This window comes from Alosa alosa, chromosome 1 (genome assembly GCF_017589495.1).
Source record: "Alosa alosa isolate M-15738 ecotype Scorff River chromosome 1, AALO_Geno_1.1, whole genome shotgun sequence".
Classification (NCBI taxonomy): Eukaryota; Metazoa; Chordata; class Actinopteri; order Clupeiformes; family Clupeidae; genus Alosa; species Alosa alosa.
The window spans coordinates 507,190-534,984 of NC_063189.1; the positions used below are offsets into that span (position 1 = coordinate 507,190).

The following is a 27,795-nucleotide window of genomic DNA, read 5'->3' on the forward strand; positions in this document are numbered from 1 at the left end:
TGCAAAACCACTTTCTAACTGTAGGCAGTGAGTGTGGTCGAAATGATTGGAACACAAAACTAATGTTGCTCTACTTCGGTGGTGGTGTTCCAACGATAAATCCAAACCATTTCTTCCTCAACTCATGTTTCTAAGGCAAGACATGCAACATTGATGTGTTATTGCCACAAATAACACAGGCACGATTTTTTTCCGCCATGTTAGCAACTTGCTGTTAGCTCCTACTAGCTGCAGAGGGACAATCCCCTAGCCGCAAAATCTTCCAGCATTCCTGTAGGTGGTCACAAGCCAAGGAGGGCGAGGCCATGAATAATCAGTTTCCCTGCGGCGTCACAGGGAAGGGCTCTTTCTGATTCGCTTGTTTTTCCGTGTATTTTCCTTCATTGGCTAATGCGGGCAATGGGGGTAGAAGATCATGTTCACGTGCAGCATGCATATGCAACTTGGAGTGAGCTATAGTATTTCGAAAGTAACAAGTATTAAACGGTTTTTCAGTGAATGAGACCTTTAAATGAACGAGGGAACATGTCGCAATGCAACAGTGCTGTTTTCCCTTGATGAAAGTGAAACCACGAGTTTTCCCACATCTCAACTTTGGCCAAAGTTTTCAGAAATAATCGTTTTCAGTGATAAAACATTAAATAATACACATTTTCCATATAGGGTCTTAAAAGCCATGTATCCTTCTAGCCACAGCGTTTTTTGTTTCAAACATAAGCCTAGACCCCGTTTACACGAGCATGTCTATTTTTATAAACTAAGACATTTCCCTACGTTTGAGCCTTTCATTTAGACGCAAACGGAGAATTCGCCCCGTAAAACGGTTATCCAAAAAACTCCGGCCAAAGTGATTTTTTTGGAAAACTTTTATGCGTTTGGTTGTAAACTGTGGTAAACGGAGTTTTGGGCAGCCAACGTCACAGTATGCGACAGAAGTACACAATGTGCGACCAATGTTTACATTTACATGTTCTCACGTGCGACTTTTCAGGGTTCTGATTGGTTAATGTGAGCTTGAGCTTATCGTTAGACTGCCACTGTGGTTTGGCGTGCTCATGACAGCATGTATGTACACGGGTTCGTGTAAACACATTTTTTAAAAAAAGGATCTTGAGTAAATGCAGTTTTATTTGCAAACGTAGATGGCCAGATATTCGTTTAGGAAAATACCCTGCTTCGTGTAAACGTAGTCCTAATCTAAGCGTGCTCAGATGACGTGATAGACCAGGTGCTGTTGCTCACCTGTCCATCATCCTAAAGCCCGATTTGATTGGTTCCCCCTTTCTAGGGTGAGCATACTTGCTCCACAATGGAGCAATGCCAGACCGAACTTCCCGACCTCAGATGTTGTGGGCAGGACTAAGTTCGGAATGGCACCCAGGCTAGAGAAACTGAGGAATCAACACCAATTTCTGATGATGAGGATGATGACTGAAGTGATTTATTATTATGAAATGTCTCCATTCAAGAAACTAATGATAAAATTGACTCACTTACCCTAAAAAACATATTTTGACCTTTTAATTGCATTTGTATCAGGTTTTAAGCCTGAGATACGAAAAATTCTCCAAATGGCAGCCATTTTGGACGCCATCTTGAATATCTCAGAGAGCACAAGGGGGATTCACGGGGACTTTTAGCATGTCATTCCTATTTTAGCATGTCATTCCTATTTTAGCATGGCATGTCTATTTTAGCATGGCATGTCTATTTTAGCATGTCATTCCTATTTTAGCATGGCATTCCTATTTTAGCATGGCATTCCTATTTTAGCATGTCCTAAAGGTATTCTGAACACATTCAGCTTGTTGTAACCCTATTACTACTGGACTATTAAGTGTTCATGGAGCTCCCTCCTGGGCGTGGCCTGGGTGTGGCCTGGGTGTGGCAGGGGTTGTAGTGTCCCACGCCTCTGAGGTACAGTAGGTTGTAGGGGGGTGTGGCCCCACGCTGAAGACCCCTTAAGTGTTCATGCAGCCCCCTCCTCTGACTCTTTTGCTACTGTCCTGAGGCAGAGGTATGTGGAGTCTTGCATACAATACATCATATCTTTTATTTATGCTTTTATGGTTACTTGTATGGCGCATTTTTCACATAGAACTGTTTTCTGGTGTTGCATGACTTATATAGGAGTTACGTTTGTTTAATCACTGTTTTTTTGTTTGCTCGTTGCACAGTGCACATTACGTCAGCTCTATATGCTACAGTCTGCAGGTGTAGTGGCGTTAATTAGCTTACAGACATTCAGTGTGAATTGACTGCAGATGTGAATGTACTTAAACGTGGTTTACCTGTTTGATTGGCAGGAGCTGTGATGCGACTGGCTCGCTCCCTGTCTGATTTTTGTTTGTTTTGTCCCATATTCCAGAGAGCAATAAATATCAAAGCAAAGGTCGGTCATTTCCACACTTGACACAACGCAGAGTGATCGAGGGAGGGGAGAGACGACCTCCGTTACAGTAGCATACTGTACAAGACTGTTCTAATATTACCATGAACTCCAACTGTCAATTTGACATGAAGTCGACATTAGTTTGAATAAGGACATGAAACCTCTCTGAACTCCAGATAGCAATTCAACACATTATTTTAATGATACACTGACATATGTATATAGTTTTGGACCAACTTTGCCATGATGGGTATGGGTCTTTGTAGCCAGTAGCACTAGGTTTAATAGTTTGGCTGTAATTGGGGGCCAAGCAGCGAAGCTGCGAAGGCACCCATTGAGTTACTAGCTTTTCCTATTATTATTACACTTCTGCCATTGGAGTGCAGATTTTTGGCAGAAAGTTTCGGGACCCTCCACTGACCACTCACACTCATTTACGGACCTCTAAACCCAGCCATCTAGCGCCACCAACAGGTCAAAATCTGGCCGAAAATTGAACCGCTGGGTCTAAAGTTATGAAATTTGCCACACTGATTCAGCACTGTCCCATGATCACTCTCACCAATTTCCAGAACTCTATGCCCAACACTCTAGCACCACCAATGGGTCGAACCTGGATTGCATTCACGCATGTGACCATTGAGCGGTGTGTCCGATTTTCACATATCAGGCACCGTTGGAATCCCTGGACCGACCTAAGTTCAATGACCCCTATTACGTCACTTTTTCCGCCATATTCGACCTCCGCCATATTGGATTTAGTCCAAACTCTACGAAAAGTTTCAGCGGTCAGAAATTTCATCCGATTTTCACGGAACTTGACGGAGATGATCTTCTGCCCGAGCCGCAAAAACGATACTTGCCAGATTTTTCAATTTCAAATTTGTTTGCCCGTGACAGCCAATCACACATGGCGACGATGCCGCCTAACAGGAAGTGGGCTAACATCTCGGCTACGCTTTAATGTATGAAGTCCAAACTTGGTACAGGGACTTGGTATCTGATTGTGAGGACACACTAGGAAATTGGCATTATTTAGCCTCTATAGGGGGCGCTGCAATGCAGGAAGTGAGCTTGTATCTCAGCAACGCTTTGATGTACGAAGTCCAAACTTGGTATATGGACTTGGTACCAGATTGTGGGGATGCACTAGGAAATTGGCGTCATTTGGCTTCTACAGGGGGCGCTGCAATACAGGAAGTGAGCTTGTATCTCAGCAACGCTTTGATGTATGAAGTTCAAACTTGGTACAGGGACTTGGTATCTGATTGTGAGGATACAGTAGGAAATTGGCATCATTTGGCCTCTATAGGGGGCGCTGTAATACAGGAAGTGGGCTCATATCTCAGCAACGCTTCGTTGTATGAAGTCCAAACTTGACACATGGACATATTAGCTGATTGTGAGGACATGCAAGGAAAGTGGTCTCATTTGGCCTCTAGGGGTGTTGCAATAAAGAAAGTGAGCTCACATCTCAGCAAAACTTTGGTGTATGAAGTCCAAACTTGGTATACGGACATGGGAGCTGATTGTAAGAACGCACAAGGATATTGGTGTAATTTGGCCTCCTAGGGCGCTGTAACAAAGTAAATGAGCTTATTTCTCAGCCGTTCTTTATCCAATTGCCATCAAACTTGCTCATGCCATGGCAATGCCATTCCTGCTATAGCGCACTGCTTGGCCCCCGCATTGCTGCTTGCAGCTATATTTGGGGGCCAAGCAGCGAAGCTGCGAAGGCACCCATTGAGTTACTAGCTTTTCCTATTATTACACTTCTGCCATTGGAGTCTATGGCAGCCCATAGAACACCTGGCTAAAAAGTGCAGATTTTTTGGCAGAAAGTTTCGGGACACTCCACTGACCACTCACACTCATTTACGGACCTCTAAACCCAGCCATCTAGCGCCACCAACAGGTCAAAATCTGGCCGAAAATTGAACCGCTGGGTCTAAAGTTATGAAATTTGGCACATTGATTCTACACTGTCCCATCATCACTCTCACCAATTTCCAGAACTCTATGCCCAACACTCTAGCGCCACCAATGGGTCGAACCTGGATTGCATTCACGCATGTGACCATTGAACGGTGCGTCCGATTTTCACATATCAGGCACCGTTGGAATCCCTGGGCCGACCTAAGTTCAATGACCCCTATTACGTCACTTTCCGCAATATTGGACCTCCGCCATATTGGATTTAGTCCAAACTCTACGAAAAGTTTCAGCGGTCAGAAATTTCATCCGATTTTCACGGAACTTGGCAGAGATGATCTTCTGCCCGAGCCACACAAAAGATACTTGTCAGATTTTTCAATTTCATTTTTGTTTGCCCGTGACAGCCAATCAAATATGGCAATGAAGCCGCCAAACAGGAAGTGGACTAACATCTCCGTAATACCTTGAGTTAACATAACAAAACTCGATACCATTAGTCAGGACACTGTCCCAATCACTCACAGCAATTTTTATGCATATACATTGAACAGTCTAGCGCCACCACCAGTTCAATGCTGGACATGCGTTCATGCGCGTGATCCTTGACTCTTTTGTCTGATTTTCACAATTGAGGTAGCATCTGAATCCTTGGACCATCCCGAGTTCATCAACTCCTATCCAGTCACTTTCCGCCATATTGGACCTCCGCCATATTGGATTTAGTCCAAACTCTACGAAAAGTTTCAGCGGTTACAAATTTCATCCAATTTTCACAGAACTTGTTGGAGATGATCTTCAGACCGAAATCACAAAACGATACTTGTCAGATTTTTTAATTTAATTTTTGTTTGCCTGTGACAGACAATCAAATATGGCGATGAAGCCACCAAACAGGAAGTGGGCTAACATCTCGGCTATGCTTTAATGTATGAAGTCCAAACTTGGTACAGGGACTTGGTATCTGATTGTGAGGACGCACTAAGAAATTGGTATCATGTGGCCTCTATAGGGGGCGCTGTAATACAGGAAGTGAGCTTGTATCTCAGCAACGCTTCGGAGTAAAAAGTCCAAACTTGGTATAAGGACCTGTTACCTGATTATGATGACGCACTAGGAAATTGGAATCATTTGGCCTCTATAGGGGGCGCTGCAATACTGGAAGTGAGCTCCTATCTTAGCAACTTTTGATGTATGAAGTCCAAACTTGGTACAGGGACTTGGTACCTCATTGTGAGGACACAGTAGGAAATTGGCATCATTTGGCCTCTATAGGGGGCGCTGTAATACAAGAAGTGGGCTCATATCTCAGCAACGCTTCGTTGTATGAAGTCCAAACTTGATACATGGACATATTAGCTGATTGTGAGGACATGCAAGGAAAGTGGTCTCATTTGACCTCTAAGGGTGCTGTAATAAAGAAAGTGAGCTCACATCTCAGCAACACTTTGGTGTATGAAGTCCAAACTTGGTAGAGGGACATGGTAGCTGATTGTGAGAGCGCACAAGGACATTGGTGTAATTTGGCCTCTAGGGGCACTGTAACAAAGTAAATGAACTTATTTCTCAGCCATTCTTTATCCAATTGCAATCAAACTTGCTGTGAGTGCTTGCTCATGGCATGGCAATGCCATTCCTGCTATAGCGCTCTGCGAGTGAGTACAGTACACACACACATACATCCTCACATACAGTGAGTATGTGAGGATGTATGTGTGTGTGTGTGTGTGTGTGTGTGTGTGCATATGTATAAGGCTGGCTTGCTGTTGGGCCAGGAGGAGAGAAGCTGGAACATAGAGAGGGAGGGTTTCAGAGGAGAGGAGTTGTAATTATTCTATTAATGATAAGTATAATAATAGGAATAACTGATTGCCTGGTTGATTGCCTGACTGATTGCCAACCTGGGCACCCATTAATGGCCACAGTTCCACCCAGCCCCCACAGTTATACTGCGACGAGCTGACAGAGGGGAGGACCTGCGTGCCACCCATCCCCCCAGGCCCCCAGCATATGCACACATCCCCCACTACCACGACCAACCACACCTCACCCCCAGACCTTCACCCAACACGCCACTCTTGACCTAAATATGTACAGTATGTGAATGGCTAGGTTGAGGGGTCTATCTAGAGTGTAGCATTAAAAGAAGTGGGCATGCATGGTGAATATCTGTCAGGATTTCCCCATGCACACCACACTTACCCTGTGTAAGATGTATGCCTCAACAATGTGTGCATTAAAATAAGTGAGGCATGCAGATAGACACCTGATGAGGCATCTACCTGCACTCCACTCTTACCCTAGCCTGTTTTGTAGTTTTTGTTTATGTATGTTACCTAACATGTAGTGCAATTAAAAGAGAGTAAAGCGTGCTGTGTGCTTCCAGGACAAGGTGTGTGCATGAGCCGCATGAGGAGGGTGCACACCGGGGGCCAGGGCCAATAGATAACCCACAGGACCCAACCAATGCCAAAACCACACAGCGACCATGCCAGGACCGAAGTCTCCCAAGCCATCCAATGGGGCCCCGGCAGAATAACGATGAGAGAGGCAGAGAGAAAGAGTGAAATTAGTAAAGTTTATCAGAGAATGTAAATAAAAGGGGGAGGGAAAGAAGGGGATGCTATTTATATTACTAATAATAATAATAATAATAATAATAATAATAACAATAATAGTTCCACCTACCCTCCCCTGCCCAGTGTTCGATGATATGTGTATCTGTTGATGAAGTGTGTTATGATGGTGTGGAGATGGAACTCAGGCAAAGAGGGTCAGGACTGTAAGTAGGTGATAAAGGGGTACCAAGGAGAGGTTGTATCCTGAGTATTGATTAAGTTTGTAGTTGATAGGTTTTCTAATGATATATAGTCTGTTAACAAGTTTTTCCAATGAGTGATGTGAGCTTTTTTGTTAGATTTCCAGTTCATGAGGATTGTTTTCTTGGCGATAGTCAGCGCTACCAGCAGTGTTTTATTGCAGGAGTTGCTTAAATTGACTGTGGATGTATCACCAAGTATGCATAAGGAAGGGGATGCTGGGATGTGACAGCCAAAGATGGAAGAGAGAGATTTTGTGACACTCACCCAGAAGTGGTTGATTGGAGTGCAATGCCAAACCGCATGAATGTATGTATCTGGGTTATTTTGTGTGCAGTGAGTGCAAACATCCGAGCCAAACCCCATTTTAGCCAATTTATGTGCAGTGAAGTGGAATCTGTGAAGAACCTTGTATTGTATTAGTTGTAGATTACTATTCTTTGTCATGAGGTAGATGTTTTTGCACATTTTGGTCCAGAAGTCGGCACGGGAGTAATTGATAAGTCTGATTCCCATTTGTGATATGGCAGGCCAATTGTTTTTTCTGAACGAGATATAATTTTGTAAATTTGGGAGAGTATTTTTTGGGAGAGGAATATTAAGCAGCTCTGAGATTGGTGGGGAATGTCAAGGTTAGCTGTCTGGATGTTAATTTTTCCTAGGATAGATGATTTAATTTGCAGGTATTGTAAGAAGTGTTTACTCTCGATGCCGTGCTTCTGGACCAAACAGGAAAATGAGGCCAGATTATTGTCTTGAAGAATGTGTTGAAGGTGAGTGATGCCCTTTCCCATCCATGTGTGAAAGTTAAGTGTTTTTTTTTTGATTGGGTGAAATCTGGGTTATTCCAAATCGGGTGCGGGTTGATGGTGCTATAGGTGAATCAGTGATGTGGTAGAATCTCCACCAGGCTGTCAGAGTAGCTGAAATTGTTGGGGCTTTGAAGGATGGATGTTTTTGACCCACTGACTGCAGAAAGGGAGATCTGAGATTTTAATTTCTTTACAGATTGTTTGTTCTAGGTCTAACCAGGTGTTGTCTGAGGGGGTGGGGTGTAGCCATTTGTGGATGAAGTGGAGCTGGTTGGTCAGGGCATAGTGGGGCCTCTAGTCCTCCCATTGCTTTTGGTTTTTGGAGAGTGGCGAGTTTGATCCTTGGGGTCTTATCTTTCCAGTAGAATTTAGTGATTAATTAATCGAGAGACTTAAACCAGAGGGTGGTGGGCTGGGTTGGAATCATAGAGAATAGATAGTTTATTTTGGGCAGTATTGTCATTTTGATTACTGAGATTCTGCCCATGATGGATAATGGGAGGTTCTTCCAGCGTTGAAGGTCATCATCTATTGAAGTGAGTAGAGGGGAATAATTTAGGCTAAATAAGTCTGACAGCCTGGGAGAGACTTTTATCCCTAAGTAAGTGATATAGTTAGTGCAGAGTGGGATAGGTGAAGAGTTGGCTGTCACATCCCAGCTGTTGGGATGTAATGGGAGAACTGCAGATTTATTCCAATTGATTGAGTATTCAGAAATTTTAGAGAATGTGTCAATGAGTTTGATGGTTTCTTGTACTGATGTTGTGGGGTCTTGAAGAAAGAGAAGAATGTCGTCAGCATAAAGGCTGATTTTGTGATGCATATATGGAGTCTGGACACCTTTGATGAGGGGGTTCTGACGGATGGCAGCTGCTAGGGTTCAATGAAGATTGTAAATAGTGAGGGGAGAGTGGGCACCCTGTCTAGTTCCCGGTGAAGAGTGAAACTTTGTGATGTTAGCCCATTGGTGATTACTGTGGCTGAAGGAGAGGTGTATAGAAGTTTAATCCAGTTAATGAACGACTCCCCGAAGCCAAACCTCCCTAATGTGGAAAAAAGGAAATTCCAGTTCACCCTATCAAAAGCTTTTTCTGAGTTGCTATGATGGTATTATCTTGAAAATTTGTAGAGTGATACATTATATTTAACAGTCTGCGGGTGTTGGTGGATGAAATTCTACCTTTAATGAAGCCTGTTTGGTCTGGGTGGATAATGGATGGGGTGACCTCTGCTAATCTGTGTGCTAGCATTTTTACATTATCTTATTGTCCACATTGAGGAGAGAAATTGGTCGGTAGCTGGATGGCAATGTTGGGTCCTTATTGGGCTTGAGGAGCAGTGAAATTGAGGCTGTGGTGGAACTAGTTGGAAGACGTCCTTTCTGTTTTGATTCATTAATCATTCTGATGAAAAGTGGAGCTAAGATGGTCCAAAATTGTTTGTAGAACTCAGCAGGAAAGCCATCCGGACCTGGTGCTTTCTTATCGGGCATCTGTTTCAGGGCATCAAACAGTTCTTGTTGAGTTATAGGTGATTCCAGGTTTTTTATTTCGGTCTCATTGACTTGTGGTAATTAGATGCTGTTTAGGAAAGAGTCTATGAATTCCTGGTTGGGGTTTATTTCTGAAGAATTTAGTTTATTGTAAAACTGGTAAAAAACATGATTTATTTCTTCAGGTGAGCTGGTTAGCTTCCCTGCTGAGTTCTTTATGACCGGGATTGTTGATTTTTTTTTTTTTTTTTTGATTTGATTTGCTAAGTATTTACCTGATTTATTGCTATGGTGGAAGTTTTCCTGCCTTAGACGGTGAATCATAAATTGAGTGTGTTTATTGAGTATTTCATTGAGTTTGAATTTATGTTTCCTAAGTTTTGCCTGTGTTTCTTCAGTTGGGTTGCTTGCATTGGTTTCTTCTAACTGTTTAATTTTATTGTTGAGTTCTACTTCCTGTTCTTTTTCCTTCTTTTTTTGTATACTGAATATGAGATGATTCTTCCTCTGAGTACTGCTTTTCCTGTTTCCCACAGAAGGAAGGAGATGATTCAGGGGAGCCGTTCATTTCTAGAAAGAATGCCCACTCTCCCCAACAAAACTGATGAAATTTGGGTCTTGTAAGAGGGATGTATTAAAACGCCATTTGCTAATTGGTCGCTGTTGGTTCGTTATGTTCCATTTAATTGTAACTGGGGCATGATCGCTAATGACTATGGGATGAATTGTTGAATCAGAGATATTTTTCATTATAGAGTTGCTGGTTAGAAAATAATCAATACGGGAATAGGAGTGGTGGACCGGAGAGAAAAAAGAGTAGCTTTTGGAGTCTGGGTGCTGAAGCCGCCAACAATCGCCAAGGCCAGAATCGCTCATGAACTGTTTTATTGTTTTTGTGGATTGCCAGATTCGTTTGCTTTTAGAGTGATCAGATCTTTCAATTGTGGGGTCTAACACTGTATTAAAGTCGCCTGCAATTATGATGGGACAGTCAGATAGAGTTGAGATGGAGGTGAAGAGGTTCTGAAAGAAAACTGGGTTGTCTGTATTAGGGCCATAAACATTAACAATTGTTACAGGGTATTGTAAATTGAGATGTTTATGATGACAAAACGCCCCTTCTGGGTCTGTGATGGTGGCGTTATGGATGAATGAGATTCTTTTGTTAATCAGAATGCAAACTCCCCTTTGTTTTGTATTGTAATGAGATGAGAAAATGTGATTGAATTGTCTTGATTTGATGCGGGTGTAATCTAATTCTGAGAGATGAGTTTCTTGTAGGAGACATATGTCAGCTTTTAAACTATCCAAATGATTTAAGATTTTGAGCCTCTTTGCCTGAGATCCAATCCCACGGATGTTCCAGGTCAGGAATGTAAGTGGTACCATGTTGTGATTGTACAGTTATGAAAATGTTTGATAAGGTGGGTATTGTGTGTGTGAGAGTGTGTGCAGGTGTCAGTTAGATAGGAGAGGGGGAAGGGGGGGTGGAGGAATAGGTATGTAATGTGGTGTGCGAATGAGATGTAAAGGGTAGGGGCTGAGAAGAATATAAAGCATAAAGAGGTAGGAATTTGGTTCTGGAGTGGTGACAGCATGAACATTTCCTGTTTAGCATTGAAAACATACAGATCATAATTTGACTTTAGCCTATAGACATAATAAACAAAACAGACAGGACACACAAGCAAACATGTATAGACAAAACACCATGAATAACATTAAACACTGAGAGAGCAAAAAGAAATGGGTGGGTAGGGGAGCAAAAAGAGGAAACATAAGAAGAGAGAAGAGAGAGGTGATCCAAGCATCAGTAGGCAGTGGGTTAGAGAGAGTTGAGGGTGACAATGTTATAATCAAGATGAATGTTGGCATGAGGTATGATGTGCTATAGCCAGGTGGTGATATTGGGGATGCGATACAGAGTTCCATTGACATACAGTTTATTGACTGACAGTGCTGCTCGTTTGCCCTCTTGCCTGAGTTGTTTCATTATGGGCAAGAGGGCTCTTCTTCTTCCTGTATTACTTGTGGAATTGGTCGCTTAGTCCTAATGAAGTGCCTTTCAGTTCTTTTCCTTTTGCTTTTGATGAGTTCTTTGTGTTTGAAGTGTTCGAACTTGGAGGAGGTTTTTTATTGTCTTTGGAAGTGAGACGGTGTACACGGTGGAAGGTAATCTTGTCAACTGTTTCTGGCGGTAGTTTGAGAGATAACTGCAAGAATTCTTTAACTGCTTTCTCTGGGTCGGGTGTATCTTTAGAAGTTGGCAGGGGAATTCGGAAAAATGAGGTTATCGCGCATGCTGCGCACTGAGGTCTAGGATTGTTTCTTTCATGATCCGATTTTCGCTGGTGAGTTGATTAACCTGGTCGGATAAGTTTGTGATATTTCCTTTGAGTTCACGGTTTTCTAATGCGAGTGTCGATCTGTGATTGGGAAAATTTGAGGCTGGCTTTTAAGTCCTTAATATCTGTGTGCAGATGTTCCAGTATTGCAAGTTTGTTGTTTATGGATTGTAGTAAACTGACCTCGATGGATGTAGAAGTAGCGCAAGCGGTAGGTGATTCTGGTTCAGTCTCTATTGAGTAGTCACGAAAGCGCTTTGCTGGGTTCAGATGACATAACGTCCAGAATGAAGAGGTTGCCGCTGGAAAAGGTGGAGAATATAATCCGGTTTTTGATGAGAGTTGTAGAGAGGTAGTGGTTGTTTTTAGTAGAAGAAAAATAACGTTTTGTATTTCTGTTTACAAGCGTCAGTGTTCAGTGCGCTGCCATTTTGGATCTCACCCAAACTTTTAAACCTATATTTTATAGGTTTATAATCTTACGATAAGGGGGTGTTGTTTTATATGCCGATAGTTAGATCATAATTCTAAGCTGGATGGGAGGTCTCGTCCACTGCAGTCTCAGCATAACCCAGCTTACCGCTTCGCCACCAAACCCTTGGGCGCGAGCTTGGCAGCGTACAGCGTACAGCGTATAGGCCTATGGCCTATTTTGATATCAGATGTTGCTATGCAGGGTTGCTACCCAACCCTGTTGCTATGTCTATGTACTTTAAAGACATATAATAACATGCCACTCTGTCAGGTATGTTTTTATGAGCAACAACTTTTAGTAACTCTCAATTAAAAAGTAATTAGAGACTGATTTACACACCTGTCCTACGTCCAGGCTGTGTGTGTGTGTGTGTGGACACCTGTCCCACGTCCAGGCTGTGTGTGTGGACACATGTCCCACGTCCAGGCTGTGTGTGTGTGTGTGAGTGAACACCTGTCCCACGTTCAGGCTGTGTGTGTGGACACCTGTTCTTTGTCCAGGCTGTGTGTGGACACCTGTCCTTTGTCCAGGCTGTGTGTGTGTGTGGACACCTGTCCTACGTCCAGGCTGTGTGTGTGTGTGTGAGTGAACACCTGTCCCACGTTCAGGCTGTGTGTGTGGACACCTGTTCTTTGTCCAGACTGTGTGTGGACACCTGTCCCACGTCCAGACTGTGTTGTCAATAATGTCCATATAAGATAGCAAGATGTTATCAGTGGAAAGTGTTGTAATAAAACCACTTTTACATCCATGATGAAACATCTCAAACTCAAGTTCTCATGCTGCTGGATATGTAAGGTATCCTGTTATATGGAGCTAATGGACGAGGTGTCCTGTTATATGGAGCTACTGGACGAGGGAGAGGTGTCCTGTTATATGGAGCTACTGGACGAGGGAGAGGTGTCCTGTTATATGGAGCTACTGGACGAGGGAGAGGTGTCCTGTTATATGGAGCTACAGGACGAGGGAGAGAGGCAAACAACTCCCCGATGCGCCCATGGATATAACAACTGCCTCTGTGTTTGAGATGTGATGTTCTTGCCTTGTCTTGATGTTTGCATGCTTTTTAAAGACAGACTCACTCTCTGTGACACGCGCACACACATCCACACACACACACACCACACACACACACACACCACACACACACACACATACACACACCACACACATACCACACACACACACACACACACACACACACACACACACACACACAGAGGACAGAAAGGAAGGAAGAGAGTGCACACAGGCTGAGGAGTGTGCTGATTGGTTTAATAGTCATCATCACATCTCACACATGAGAATGCAGAACACACACCCCCAGAGCTCACAGGCCACGCCTCCTGCAGGTCACCACAGGCTCCGCCCCCACCCACACTCTGGGCCAGAAAGCAGCACCATGGCAACGTGTCACACATTTCCTGGTCAACTACTAAAATAATATTTACACACTGCACAGCACACTCTCCAAGGTCACTGCACACTCTCCAAGGTCACACTTTAAATACAAATATATATAGTAGATGTGTTATTGCACACCCCCAGCAAGCGTCTGATTCAGGAGGGAGTCCGGGCCACGTCAGGGCCGTAAGAGCATAGACACGTTTCTACGTCTATACACATCAGGGCCAGGAAGAGATGCGTCATGGGAAGAGATGCATCATGGGAAGAGATGGCTCATGGGAAGAGATGCATCATGGGAAGAGATGCATCATGGAAAGAGATGCATCATGGGAAGGGTCGCTTTGGGAAAAGTCCAGTAAGACTCAGGCCTGGGCCTCACATTCGTTATTCAGGAGAACTGCAGGGTCACTCGCTCTAGTTAGCTACAGTGCTGCTACTTATGGGGGGGGCAGCTGGTACACACAACAGGCTGGAGGGGGGTTCCGCTACAGAACCGGGTGGTGGTGTGGGGAGTTCCGCTACAGGACCGGGGGTGTGTGTGTGTGTGTGGGGGGGGGGTTCCGCTACAGGAAGAAGCCATAGAGGAGCCATTCACCAAGTTTCATCTGTACGTGTGTGTGTGTGTACGTGTTTGTGTGTGTGTGTACGTGTGTGTGTGTTTGTGTGTGTGTGTGTCTGTGTGTGTCTGTGTGTGTGTGTCTGAGGGATCAGATCAGATCTGTGTTGTGCCTGTGTCTGGAGTCAGGTTGTGTGTGTGTGTGTGTGTGAGAGAGGTGTAGGTGTAGGGGCCTGGCTGGTGGTGGGGGTGGTGGGTGGTGGTGTAGGGGCCTGGCTGGTTGGCTGGTGGTGGGGGTGGGGGTGGTGGTGTAGGGGCCTGGCTGGTTGGCTGGTTGGCTGGTGGTGGGGGGGTGGGTGGTGCTGTAGGGGCCTGGCTGGTTGGCTGGTGGTGGGGGGGTGGGTGGTGGTGTAGGGGCCTGGCTGGTTGGCTGGTGGTGGGGGTGGGGGTGGTGCTGTAGGGGCCTGGCTGGTGGTGGTGGTGGGGGGGGGGGTCACTCCACCTCCATCTCCCCCGGGGCAGCAGGCTGGTGGGAGGAGCCTCCAGACTTGGCGTCGCCACCTGACTGCTGAGGGCCGTTATGGGCCCCCTCAGCAGGCTCCTCCCCCTTGGGCTTCGGCCGCGTCACCACTGGGCCACACACATCGTCCAACTCCTGCAACACACACACACACACACACACACACACACACACACACACGCACGCACGCACACACACACACAGGTACACACAGACACAGCAACACAGTTAGGGTTAAGGTGTGTTTGGAAGAAGTGTAAGGGCCCGTCCCAATACCTCCCCTACATTTTTGCCATGACAATTGTTTTTGCCCTAACCCTTGTTTTTGCCCTGACCCTTGTTTTTGAGCGTGCACGTGTACTGTAGGGTGTCCCATTACTCTAGGGAGCTATTTTCCCCTTAAAATCAACCCTCAAAATATAGCCAGGACCGACGCAGGCTTAAAACCAAGTGGGAGATGAAATTACCCAGGATACCGTGCGAGCTGAGTGAGCCGCTGGAAATGAACAATTGCGTTGCTCTTATATTTCCGCAAATATGATATAAATAAATATTAAAATATATATTATTAAAATGTTTAAATAAATATTAAAATATATATTATTAAAATGTTTAAATAAGCAAATTAAAATATATATTATTAAAATGTTTAAATATGCAAATTAAAATATTAAAATATATATTATTAAAATGTTTAAATATGCATATTAAAATATATATTATTAAAATGTTTAAATATGCAAATTAAAATATATATTATTAAAATGTTTAAATAAGCAAATTAAAATATTAAAATATATATTATTAAAATGTTTAAATATGCATATTAAAATATATATTATTAAAATGTTTAAATATGCAAATTAAAATATATATTATTAAAATGTTTAAATATGCATATTAAAATATTAAAATATATATTATTAAAATGTTTAAATAAGCAAATTAAAATATTAAAATATATATTATTAAAATGTTTAAATAAGCAAATTAAAATATATATTATTAAAATGTTTAAATATGTTGGAATATGTTAGTTTGATGCACATCCAAAGGACTGTTGAGTTTTGAACACTAATGTTAGAAAATATATCACAAAGCTATCTGACGACGTTCATGATATCTGCTGAGTGCCTTGAGAGAGTCTGCCCATCAAATAACGTTATATTTCTGATCTGGGTAGTTTCGTCAATATTTAGGATGTGTGTTCCGGCGTTCACATAAACACGAATATCTCTGTTGACGCAGATAAACCAACACAGCCCACACAACAGTCAACACAACCGCTGGAACCGGCATGTTCCTGAATGAAAATAGTAGCAGGCTACTACCGGTAGACACGTCGGCGCTGCACGTGACGTAGGTGAGCACGTTCGCTACGCTAATTTGCATATAGTGGTGTCCCAATTCATAGGGAAAGATCTTCACCCCCACTTCCCTTGTTGAGGGGGCTTTAATGTTGAGGGCAATCAAAACCAAGTGGAAGTTTAAAGGGGGGAGAAATGGGACGGGCCCTAAGTGTGTGTGTGTGTTTGTGTCAGAGTAAATGTAGCAGGTGTGTGATTGAGAGATTTAATATGTGTGTCTTAAAGAACAATAGGTGCAGGGCTTAAAGCAAAGACATATCATGTCATATAGGCCTGTAGGCATATTGCCCATTTTCACTTCTAAACCAGCCCAGCCCACGCCTGAGCACTTCGAGCCCTGTAAGTGTATATTTCAGATATTTAGGGTGTGTTACTCTGTGCGTGCATAAGTGTGTGTGACAGCGTGTGTGTGTGTGTGTGAACATGTGTGTGTGTGTCTTTGGCAAGTACGCACCTGTATTTTGCAGATGATGTCTGCTGCCTTGACGACGGGGTCTTGCGTGATTGGCTGCTTGCTCTGGGCGTTCATCCTGCTGCTCATCCACCCCATGACCTCCGTCACCTTCGTCTCCACGGCAACCATCTCCTCAGCGCTCAGGTGCTCCAGGCGCTCGTCCTGTAGGGGGCAAAGGTCACCACTGAGTGGTCGCTAGGCAACGCTCATCCTGTAGGGGGCAAAGGTCACCACCGAGTGGTCGCTAGGCAACGCTCATTCTGTAGGGGGCAAAGGTCACCACCGAGTGGTCGCTAGGCAATGCTCATCTTGTAGGGGGCAAAGGTCACCACTGAGTGGTCGCTAGGCAGCGCTAAATAGTGGACGCTTTAATCTGCTAAATTAATCTGCTTGTTAAACCGAAAGGTCCCTATCTAAGCCCCAAATCCTACAGGACTACAGGTCAGATCTGCAGCACTACAGGACTACAGGTCAGATCTGCAGCACTACAGGACTACAGGTCAGATCTACAGGACTACAGGTCAGATCTACAGGACTACAAGGTTAAGTGTGGTGGCAAATCACTGGCGAACACATTTGTCACTAGTGGCAAACTTCTCATTGTTGCCAGAACTTTGCTGGAAGTTTGCCTCTAGCGGCCAGGTCAGGGGCCCTATTCACAAAGAATTTTAAGGCTAAAAGTAACTGGTAAGGGAGGTGTTTGGAATCATTCCCGCGTTAAAATCGTCAGCCAATCAAGGTGGTCACTTCAGTCAAGCTCGTGCATGAGTAATGACGTCATCCATAGCAACAAAGACTCACTCCTAGTTTAGGAGTTGTCATTTTTCCTTACTAAGAGTAGGTCTGAAAGGCTTTGTGAAAAACTTTTAAGAGAAAACTCCTAGCTAAAATCTTTTAGTGCGATTTAGGAGTAATCCTAGTGGCAGAGGTGGGAGTAAGTCACACATGTGCAAGTCACAAGCAAGTCTCAAGTCTTAACCTTCAAGTCTCAAGAAAGTCCAAGTAATTTTTTGTGACAATCAAGCAAGTCAAGTCAAGTCATAGCTTGGGTCAAGCAAGTCAAGTCAAGTCAAGTCAAGTCATAGCCAAATTCATGATGATTTACCCACGTTTTCATTTTAAAATAAGCTACAATAGGCTAGTTATGAACTGCTGGAGTTTTATTTGTATCAAACAAATAGACATTGCATTCATTCAAGCCACATACATCTGAACGGTTTATTATAGAATAAGATAAAGGGCTCTATTTTAATGGTCTGAAACGGAAGTGTCTTTGCGCAAAACGCAAGTGACTTTGTGGGCGGATCTTGGGCGCTGATGCTATTTTACCGGCGGGATAACTGACTGTTGCGCCCGACGCAAATCTAAAATGGGGTGGTCTGAAGTAGCTACATTAATCATGGGTGTGGTTTGGGCATAACGTGCAATAAACCAATCAGAGCGTCATCTCACATTCCCTTTAACAACAGGCACGCTTGTTCCATAGCTGATTGCTATTATGCTGGTGTATTTGCCAGGCGCAGCCAGGAGCGTTCACAGCGCTATAATCACTGTTCAGTTGGGAACTGTCAGCTATTGATTTTTCCTCTTGACAAAATGTAATACAGAATTGTCACAAAGACATACTTTCCGATGTTTTGGGATCACTCTCACTGAATCACGAGGTTATGAATGCATGGTGATATTTTTGCAATGTAAAATGTAATCTAACATACTCCGTCCGCAGGTTGCCGCTGGGGGCATTTGAGTTAAATGGCATCGGCATGCAATTCAACATCACGTCTTCTTAAGTCCTCTAATATTTCCTAATTTATGTCATCAACACATCCGTGATTCGTGAAAATGTGTAAGCTAGAATTATGCCTATTTTTTCACATCTTAATGGACACCACACTGATTTCCCTCGAGTGGTATATTTTTCTTTGAAATTATGTATGGTTTACAGAAATGGGAACTACGATGTATAGATGAGAGGAGCCGGCGTGCGCTATGCAGCACTGGCGGCCAAGCAAGGGCTCCCCCTTACCCTCAGGCAACTCAACAAGAGAAACAGTTTCCAAGTTGACCTAACTTTCAACTCTACACAGTATCCTATTAACTGCATGACAGTAGGCTATTTACAATATTTTCTGAGTTTGTAAACACGTTATCATCAACTTAATGCACGCAAAACATTTGTTTGAGCAGGAGAGAGAATAACAATGAATGGGTGCAGCAACTACAGAAATTGTAGCCAAGGCTACTTGCTGCTTTCTTGTACTATCTATGGTTGCTGGTTAACAGCACATAAAAAGCTGATTTAAGCTTTTGTTGCAGGCAGCTCACTGCTACCGATTAGTGTGTGCTTCACCTCATTCACTAACTCAAGACTTCACGGGATCCATCATGGATATAAAACGCTTTTAAGTTGTAAATAACGAAAGGATGGAGGGAACATAACAAAGCCTGGAGTTATTTCAGATGGACTACAACAAGGTAGCAATGATGCTGCTTAAAACCTTAATAATGGTTATAATGCTTAGGTAAGAGTTATTTCAGATGGACTACAGCAAGGTAGCAATGATGCTGCTTAAAACCTTAATAATGGTTATAATGCTTAGGTAAGAGTTATTTCAGATGGGCTACAACAAGGTAGCAATGATGCTGCTTAAAACCTTAATAATGGTTATAATGCTTAGGTAAGAGTTATTTCAGATGGACTACAACAAGGTAGCAATGATGCTGCTTAAAACCTTAATAATGGTTATAATGCTTAGGTAAGAGTTATTTCAGATGGGCTACAGCAAGGTAGCAATGATGCTGCTTAAAACCTTAATAATGGTTATAATGCTTAGGTAAGAGTTATTTCAGATGGACTACAGCAAGGTGGCAATGATGCTGCTTAAAACCTTAATAATGGTTATAATGCTTAGGTAAGAGTTATTTCAGATGGACTACAACAAGGTGGCAATGATGCTGCTTTAAAACCTTAATAATGGTTATAATGCTTAGGTAAGAGTTATTTCAGATGGACTACAACAAGGTAGCAATGATGCTGCTTAAAACCTTAATAATGGTTATAATGCTTAGGTAAGAGTTATTTCAGATGGGCTACAGCAAGGTAGCAATGATGCTGCTTAAAACCTTAATAATGGTTATAATGCTTAGGTAAGAGTTATTTCAGATGGGCTACAACAAGGTAGCAATGATGCTGCTTAAAAACCTTAATAATGGTTATAATGCTTAGGTAAGAGTTATTTCAGATGGACTACAACAAGGTAGCAATGATGCTGCTTAAAACCCAATAATGGTTATAATGCTTAGGTAAGAGTTATTTCAGATGGACTACAACAAGGTAGCAATGATGCTGCTTAAAACCTTAATAATGGTTATAATGCTTAGGTAAGAGTTATTTCAGATGGACTACAACAAGGTGGCAATGATGCTGCTTTAAAACCTTAATAATGGTTATAATGCTTAGGTAAGAGTTATTTCAGATGGACTACAACAAGGTAGCAATGATGCTGCTTTAAACCCTTAATAATGGTTATAATGCTTAGGTAAGAGTTATTTCAGATGGACTACAACAAGGTAGCAATGATGCTGCTTAAAACCTTAATAATGGTTATAATGCTTAGGTAAGAGTTATTTCAGATGGGCTACAACAAGGTAGCAATGATGCTGCTTAAAACCTTAATAATGGTTATAATGCTTAGGTAGGAGTTATTTCAGATGGGCTACAACAAGGTAGCAATGATGCTGCTTAAAACCTTAATAATGGTTATAATGCTTAGGTTAAATTTCCAGATGGGCTACAACAAGGTTAATAATGGTTATAATGCTTAGGTAGAGTTATTTCAGATGGGCTACAACAAGGTAGCAATGATGCTGCTTAAAACCTTAATAATGGTTATAATGCTTAGGTAAGAGTTATTTCAGATGGGCTACAAACAAGGTAGCAATGATGCTGCTTAAAACCTTAATAATGGTTATAATGCTTAGGTAAGAGTTATTTCAGATGGGCTACAACAAGGTAGCAAATGATGCTGCTTAAAACCTTAATAATGGTTATAATGCTTAGGTAAGAGTTATTTCAGATGGGCTACAACAAGGTAGCAATGATGCTGCTTTAAAACCTTAATAATGGTTATAATGCTTAGGTAAGAGTTATTTCAGATGGGCTACAACAAGGTAGCAATGATGCTGCTTAAAACCTTAATAATGGTTATAATGCTTAGGTAAGAGTTATTTCAGATGGGCTACAACAAGGTGGCAATGATGCTGCTTAAAACCCTTAATAATGGTTATAATGCTTAGGTAAGAGTTATTTCAGATGGGCTACAACAAGGTGGCAATGATGCTGCTTAAAACCTTAATAATGGTTATAATGCTTAGGTAAGAGTTATTTCAGATGGGCTACAACAAGGTAGCAATGATGCTGCTTAAAACCTTTAATAATGGTTATAATGCTTAGGTAAGAGTTATTTCAGATGGGCTACAACAAGGTAGCAATGATGCTGCTTAAAACCCAATAATGGTTATAATGCTTAGGTAAGAGTTATTTCAGATGGGCTACAACAAGGTAGCAATGATGCTGCTTAAAACCCTTAATAATGGTTATAATGCTTAGGTAAGAGTTATTTCAGATGGGCTACAACAAGGTAGCAATGATGCTGCTTAAAACCTTAATAATGGTTATAATGCTTAGGTAAGAGTTATTTCAGATGGGCTACAACAAGGTAGCAATGATGCTGCTTAAAACCTTAATAATGGTTATAATGCTTAGGTAAGAGTTATTTCAGATGGGCTACAACAAGGTAGCAATGATGCTGCTTAAAAAACTTAATAATGGTTATAATGCTTAGGTAAGAGTTATTTCAGATGGGCTACAACAAGGTAGCAATGATGCTGCTTTAAACCTTAATAATGGTTATAATGCTTAGGTAAGAGTTATTTCAGATGGGCTACAACAAGGTAGCAATGATGCTGCTTTAAAACCTTAATAATGGTTATAATGCTTAGGTAAAAGAGTTATTTCAGATGGCTACAAACAAGGTAGCAATGATGCTGCTTAAAACCTTAATAATGGTTATAATGCTTAGGTAAGAGTTATTTCAGATGGGCTACAACAAGGTGGCAATGATGCTGCTTAAAACCTTAATAATGGTTATAATGCTTTAGGTAAGAGTTATTTCAGATGGGCTACAACAAGGTAGCAATGATGCTGCTTAAAACCTTAATAATGGTTATAATGCTTAGGTAAGAGTTATTTCAGATGGGCTACAACAAGGTAGGCAATGATGCTGCTTAAAACCTTAATAATGGTTATAATGCTTAGGTAAGAGTTATTTCAGATGGGCTACAACAAGGTAGCAATGATGCTGCTTAAAACCTTAATAATGGTTATAATGCTTAGGTAAGAGTTATTTCAGATGGGCTACAACAAGGTGGCAATGATGCTGCTTAAAACCTTAATAATGGTTATAATGCTTAGGTAAGAGTTATTTCAGATGGGCTACAACAAGGTTGGCAAACCTTAAATGATGCTGCTTAAAACCTTAATAATGGTTATAATGCTTAGGTAAGAGTTATTTCAGATGGGCTACAACAAGGTAGCAATGATGCTGCTTAAAACCTTAATAATGGTTATAATGCTTAGGTAAGAGTTATTTCAGATGGGCTACAACAAGGGTAGCAATGATGCTGCTTAAAACCCAAATAATGGTTATAATGCTTAGGTAAGAGTTATTTCAGATGGGCTACAACAAGGTAGCAATGATGCTGCTTAAAACCTTAATAATGGTTATAATGCTTAGGTAAGAGTTATTTCAGATGGGCTACAACAAGGTAGCAATGATGCTGCTTAAAACCTTAATAATGGTTATAATGCTTAGGTAAGAGTTATTTCAGATGGGCTACAACAAGGTAGCAATGATGCTGCTTAAAACCCACAATGGTTATAATGCTTAGGTAAGAGTTATTTCAGATGGGCTACAACAAGGTAGCAATGATGCTGCTTAAAACCTTAATAATGGTTATAATGCTTAGGTAAGAGTTATTTCAGATGGGCTACAAACAAGGTAGCAATGATGCTGCTTAAAACCTTAATAATGGTTATAATGCTTAGGTAAGAGTTATTTCAGATGGGCTACAACAAGGTAGCAATGATGCTGCTTAAAAACCTTAATAATGGTTATAATGCTTAGGTAAGAGTTATTTCAGATGGGCTACAACAAGGTAGCAATGATGCTGCTTAAAACCTTAATAATGGTTATAATGCTTAGGTAAGAGTTATTTCAGATGGGCTACAACAAGGTAGCAATGATGCTGCTTTAAAACCTTAATAATGGTTATAATGCTTAGGTAAGAGTTATTTCAGATGGGCTACAAAACAAGGTAGCAATGATGCTGCTTAAAACCTTAATAATGGTTATAATGCTTAGGTAAGAGTTATTTCAGATGGGCTACAACAAGGTAGCAATGATGCTGCTTAAAACCTTAATAATGGTTATAATGCTTAGGTAAGAGTTATTTCAGATGGGCTACAACAAGGTAGCAATGATGCTGCTTAAAACCTTAATAATGGTTATAATGCTTAGGTAAGAGTTATTTCAGATGGGCTACAACAAGGTAGCAATGATGCCGCTTTAAAACCTTAATAATGGTTATAATGCTTAGGTAAGAGTTATTTCAGATGGGCTACAACAAGGTAGCAATGATGCTGCTTAAAACCTTAATAATGGTTATAATGCTTAGGTAAGAGTTATTTCAGATGGGCTACAACAAGGTAGCAATGATGCTGCTTAAAACCTTAATAATGGTTATAATGCTTAGGTAAGAGTTATTTCAGATGGGCTACAACAAGGTAGGCAATGATGCTGCTTAAAACCTTAATAATGGTTATAATGCTTAGGTAAGAGTTATTTCAGATGGGCTACAACAAGGTAGCAATGATGCTGCTTAAAACCTTAATAATGGTTATAATGCTTAGGTAAGAGTTATTTCAGATGGACTACAACAAGGTAGCAATGATGCTGCTTAAAAACCTTAATAATGGTTATAATGCTTAGGTAAGAGTTATTTCAGATGGGCTACAACAAGGTAGCAATGATGCTGCTTAAAACCTTAATAATGGTTATAATGCTTAGGTAAGAGTTATTTCAGATGGGCTACAACAAGGTAGCAATGATGCTGCTTAAAACCTTAATAATGGTTATAATGCTTAGGTAAGAGTTATTTCAGATGGGCTACAACAAGGTAGCAATGATGCTGCTTAAAACCTTAATAATGGTTATAATGCTTAGGTAAGAGTTATTTCAGATGGGCTACAACAAATGGTAAACCTTAATGATGCTGCTTTTAAAACCCTTAATAATGGTTATAATGCTTAGGTAAGAGTTATTTCAGATGGGCTACAAACAAGGTAGCAATGATGCTGCTTAAAAACCTTAATAATGGTTATAATGCTTAGGTAAGAGTTATTTCAGATGGGCTACAAACAAGGTAGCAATGATGCCGCTTTAAAACCTTAATAATGGTTATAATGCTTAGGTAAGAGTTATTTCAGATGGGCTACAACAAGGTAGCAATGATGCTGCTTAAAACCTTAATAATGGTTATAATGCTTAGGTAAGAGTTATTTCAGATGGACTACAACAAGGTAGCAATGATGCTGCTTTAAAACCTTAATAATGGTTATAATGCTTAGGTAAGAGTTATTTCAGATGGGCTACAACAAGGTAGCAATGATGCTGCTTAAAACCCCTTAATAATGGTTATAATGCTTAGGTAAGAGTTATTTCAGATGGGCTACAACAAGGTAGCAATGATGCTGCTTAAAACCCTTAATAATGGTTATAATGCTTAGGTAAGAGTTATTTCAGATGGGCTACAACAAGGTAGCAATGATGCCGCTTAAAACCTTAATAATGGTTATAATGCTTAGGTAAGAGTTATTTCAGATGGGCTACAACAAGGTAGCAATGATGCTGCTTAAAACCTTAATAATGGTTATAATGCTTAGGTAAGAGTTATTTCAGATGGGCTACAACAAGGTAGCAATGATGCTGCTTAAAAACCTTAATAATGGTTATAATGCTTAGGTAAGAGTTATTTCAGATGGGCTACAACAAGGTGGCAAATGATGCTGCTTAAAACCTTAATAATGGTTATAATGCTTTAGGTAAGAGTTATTTCAGATGGGCTACAACAAGGTAGCAATGATGCTGCTTAAAACCTTAATAATGGTTATAATGCTTAGGTAAGAGTTATTTCAGATGGGCTACAAACAAGGTTGGTAGCAATGATGCTGCTTAAAACCTTAATAATGGTTATAATGCTTAGGTAAGAGTTATTTCAGATGGGCTACAACAAGGTAGCAATGATGCTGCTTAAAACCTTAATAATGGTTATAATGCTTAGGTAAGAGTTATTTCAGATGGGCTACAACAAGGTAGCAATGATGCTGCTTTAAACCTTAATAATGGTTATAATGCTTAGGTAAGAGTTATTTCAGATGGGCTACAACAAGGTAGGCAAATGATGCTGCTTAAAACCTTAATAATGGTTATAATGCTTAGGTAAGAGTTATTTCAGATGGGCTACAACAAGGTAGCAATGATGCTGCTTAAAACCCTTAATAATGGTTATAATGCTTAGGTAAGAGTTATTTCAGATGGGCTACAACAAGGTAGCAATGATGCTGCTTAAAACCTTAATAATGGTTATAATGCTTAGGTAAGAGTTATTTCAGATGGGCTACAACAAGGTAGCAATGATGCTGCTTAAAACCTTAATAATGGTTATAATGCTTAGGTAAGAGTTATTTCAGATGGGCTACAACAAGGTAGCAATGATGCTGCTTAAAACCTTAATAATGGTTATAATGCTTAGGTAAGAGTTATTTCAGATGGACTACAACAAGGTAGCCGAAATGATGCTGCTTAAAACCTTAATAATGGTTATAATGCTTAGGTAAGAGTTATTTCAGATGGGCTACAATGCTTGATGCTGCTTAAAACCCTTAAGGTTATAATGCTTAGGTAGGAGTTTTTCAGATGGGCTACAAAAGGTAGATGATGCTGCTTAAAAACCCAATAATGGTTATAATGCTTAGGTAAGAGTTATTTCAGATGGGCTACAAACAAGGTGGCAATGATGCTGCTTTTAAAACCTTAATAATGGTTATAATGCTTAGGTAAGAGTTATTTCAGATGGGCTACAACAAGGTAGCAATGATGCTGCTTAAAACCCAATAATGGTTATAATGCTTAGGTAAGAGTTATTTCAGATGGGCTACAAACAAGGTAGCAATGATGCTGCTTAAAACCTTAATAATGGTTATAATGCTTTAGGTAAGAGTTATTTCAGATGGGCTACAAACAAGGTAGCAATGATGCTGCTTAAAACCCAATAATGGTTATATAATGCTTAGGTAAGAGTTATTTCCAGATGGGCTACAACAAGGTAGCAATGATGCTGCTTTTAAAACCCTAATAATGGTTATAATGCTTAGGTAAGAGTTATTTCAGATGGGCTACAACAAGGTGGCAATGATGCTGCTTAAAACCTTAATAATGGTTATAATGCTTAGGTAAGAGTTATTTCAGATGGGCTACAACAAGGTAGCAATGATGCTGCTTAAAACCTTAATAATGGTTATAATGCTTAGGTAAGAGTTATTTCAGATGGGCTACAACAAGGTAGCAAATGATGCTGCTTAAAACCTTAATAATGGTTATAATGCTTAGGTAAGAGTTATTTCCAGATGGGCTACAAACAAGGTGGCAATGATGCTGCTTAAAACCCAATAATGGTTATAATGCTTAGGTAAGAGTTATTTCAGATGGGCTACAACAAGGTGGCAATGATGCTGCTTAAAACCCAATAATGGTTATAAATGCTTAGGTAAGAGTTATTTCAGATGGGCTACAACAAGGTAGCAATGATGCTGCTTAAAACCTTAATAATGGTTATAATGCTTAGGTAAGAGTTATTTCAGATGGGCTACAAACAAGGTGGCAATGATGCTGCTTAAAACCCAATAATGGTTATAATGCTTAGGTAAGAGTTATTTCAGATGGGCTACAACAAGGTAGCAATGATGCTGCTTAAAACCCTAATAATGGTTATAATGCTTTAGGTAAGAGTTATTTCAGATGGCTACAAACAAGGTGGCAATGATGCTGCTTAAAACCTTAATAATGGTTATAATGCTTAGTAAGAGTTATTTCAGATGGGCTACAACAAGGTAGCAATGATGCTGCTTAAAACCTTAATAATGGTTATAATGCTTAGGTAAGAGTTATTTCAGATGGGCTACAACAAGGCAGCAATGATGCTGCTTAAAACCCTTAATAATGGTTATAATGCTTAGGTAAGAGTTATTTCAGATGGGCTACAAATAGGTGGCAATGATGCCGCTTAAAACCCAATAATGGTTATAATGCTTAGGTAAGAGTTATTTCAGATGGGCTACAAACAAGGTAGCAATGATGCTGCTTAAAACCTTAATAATGGTTATAATGCTTAGGTAAGAGTTATTTCAGATGGGCTACAACAAGGTGGCAAATGATGCTGCTTAAAACCCTTAATAATGGTTATAATGCTTAGGTAAGAGTTATTTCAGATGGGCTACAAAATAAGGTAGCAAATGATGCTGCTTAAAACCTTAATAATGGTTATAATGTTTAGGTAAGAGTTATTTCAGATGGACTACAACAAGGTAGCAAATGATGCTGCTTAAACCTTTGCTAAACCGGCCTCCCTGAATCAATTCCCCTAATTTACAGGCACGTACCCTGTGGAGAGAGAAAAATTCCAATATGCGCGCTGGACTGCAAAATAGGAAAACAAAAGCGCTGAAATTGGGCAAAGTCAATTGGCGCTTTGGGACGCAGATAGAGCCCAGTGAGTGTAGATGAATAAATAGAATAAGATAAAATGTATATGAATAAAAATAAATGTATTTCAAGTAGACCTATAAAATAATTATTGTTTATTATTATAATTATTGTTTATTATTATTGTTTCAAATATGCCCCAAATATTAGGTAGGCTACATCAGTGTTTCTCAAAGTGTGGTCTGGGAAGCTATCCCAAGTGGTTTGCTTAACAGACGCGGGTAAAATATAATATAGATAAGTTGTTTGCCATATGTAAATCCAGTTCTGCAACACTATCTATGTAAGATATGCCAGTTTAAATCATATGAATCCTCTGACATACAATAATCAAAGTGCAAAGA

At 40.8% G+C, this 27,795-nt stretch overlaps 1 protein-coding gene across 1 annotated transcript in view; it reads right to left on the bottom strand.

Moving 5' to 3' along the window:
* Positions 1–14,698: 14,698 nt before the first annotated feature.
* The window catches only part of hspa4l (heat shock protein 4 like), a 72,530-nt gene continuing 59,433 nt past the window's right edge, over positions 14,699–27,795 (bottom strand). Inside the window, 2 exon segments of the mRNA XM_048249402.1 lie at positions 14,699–14,885; positions 16,572–16,733. Coding sequence (XP_048105359.1) covers positions 14,724–14,885; positions 16,572–16,733 — 324 coding nt within the window. The 3' untranslated portion in view covers positions 14,699–14,723.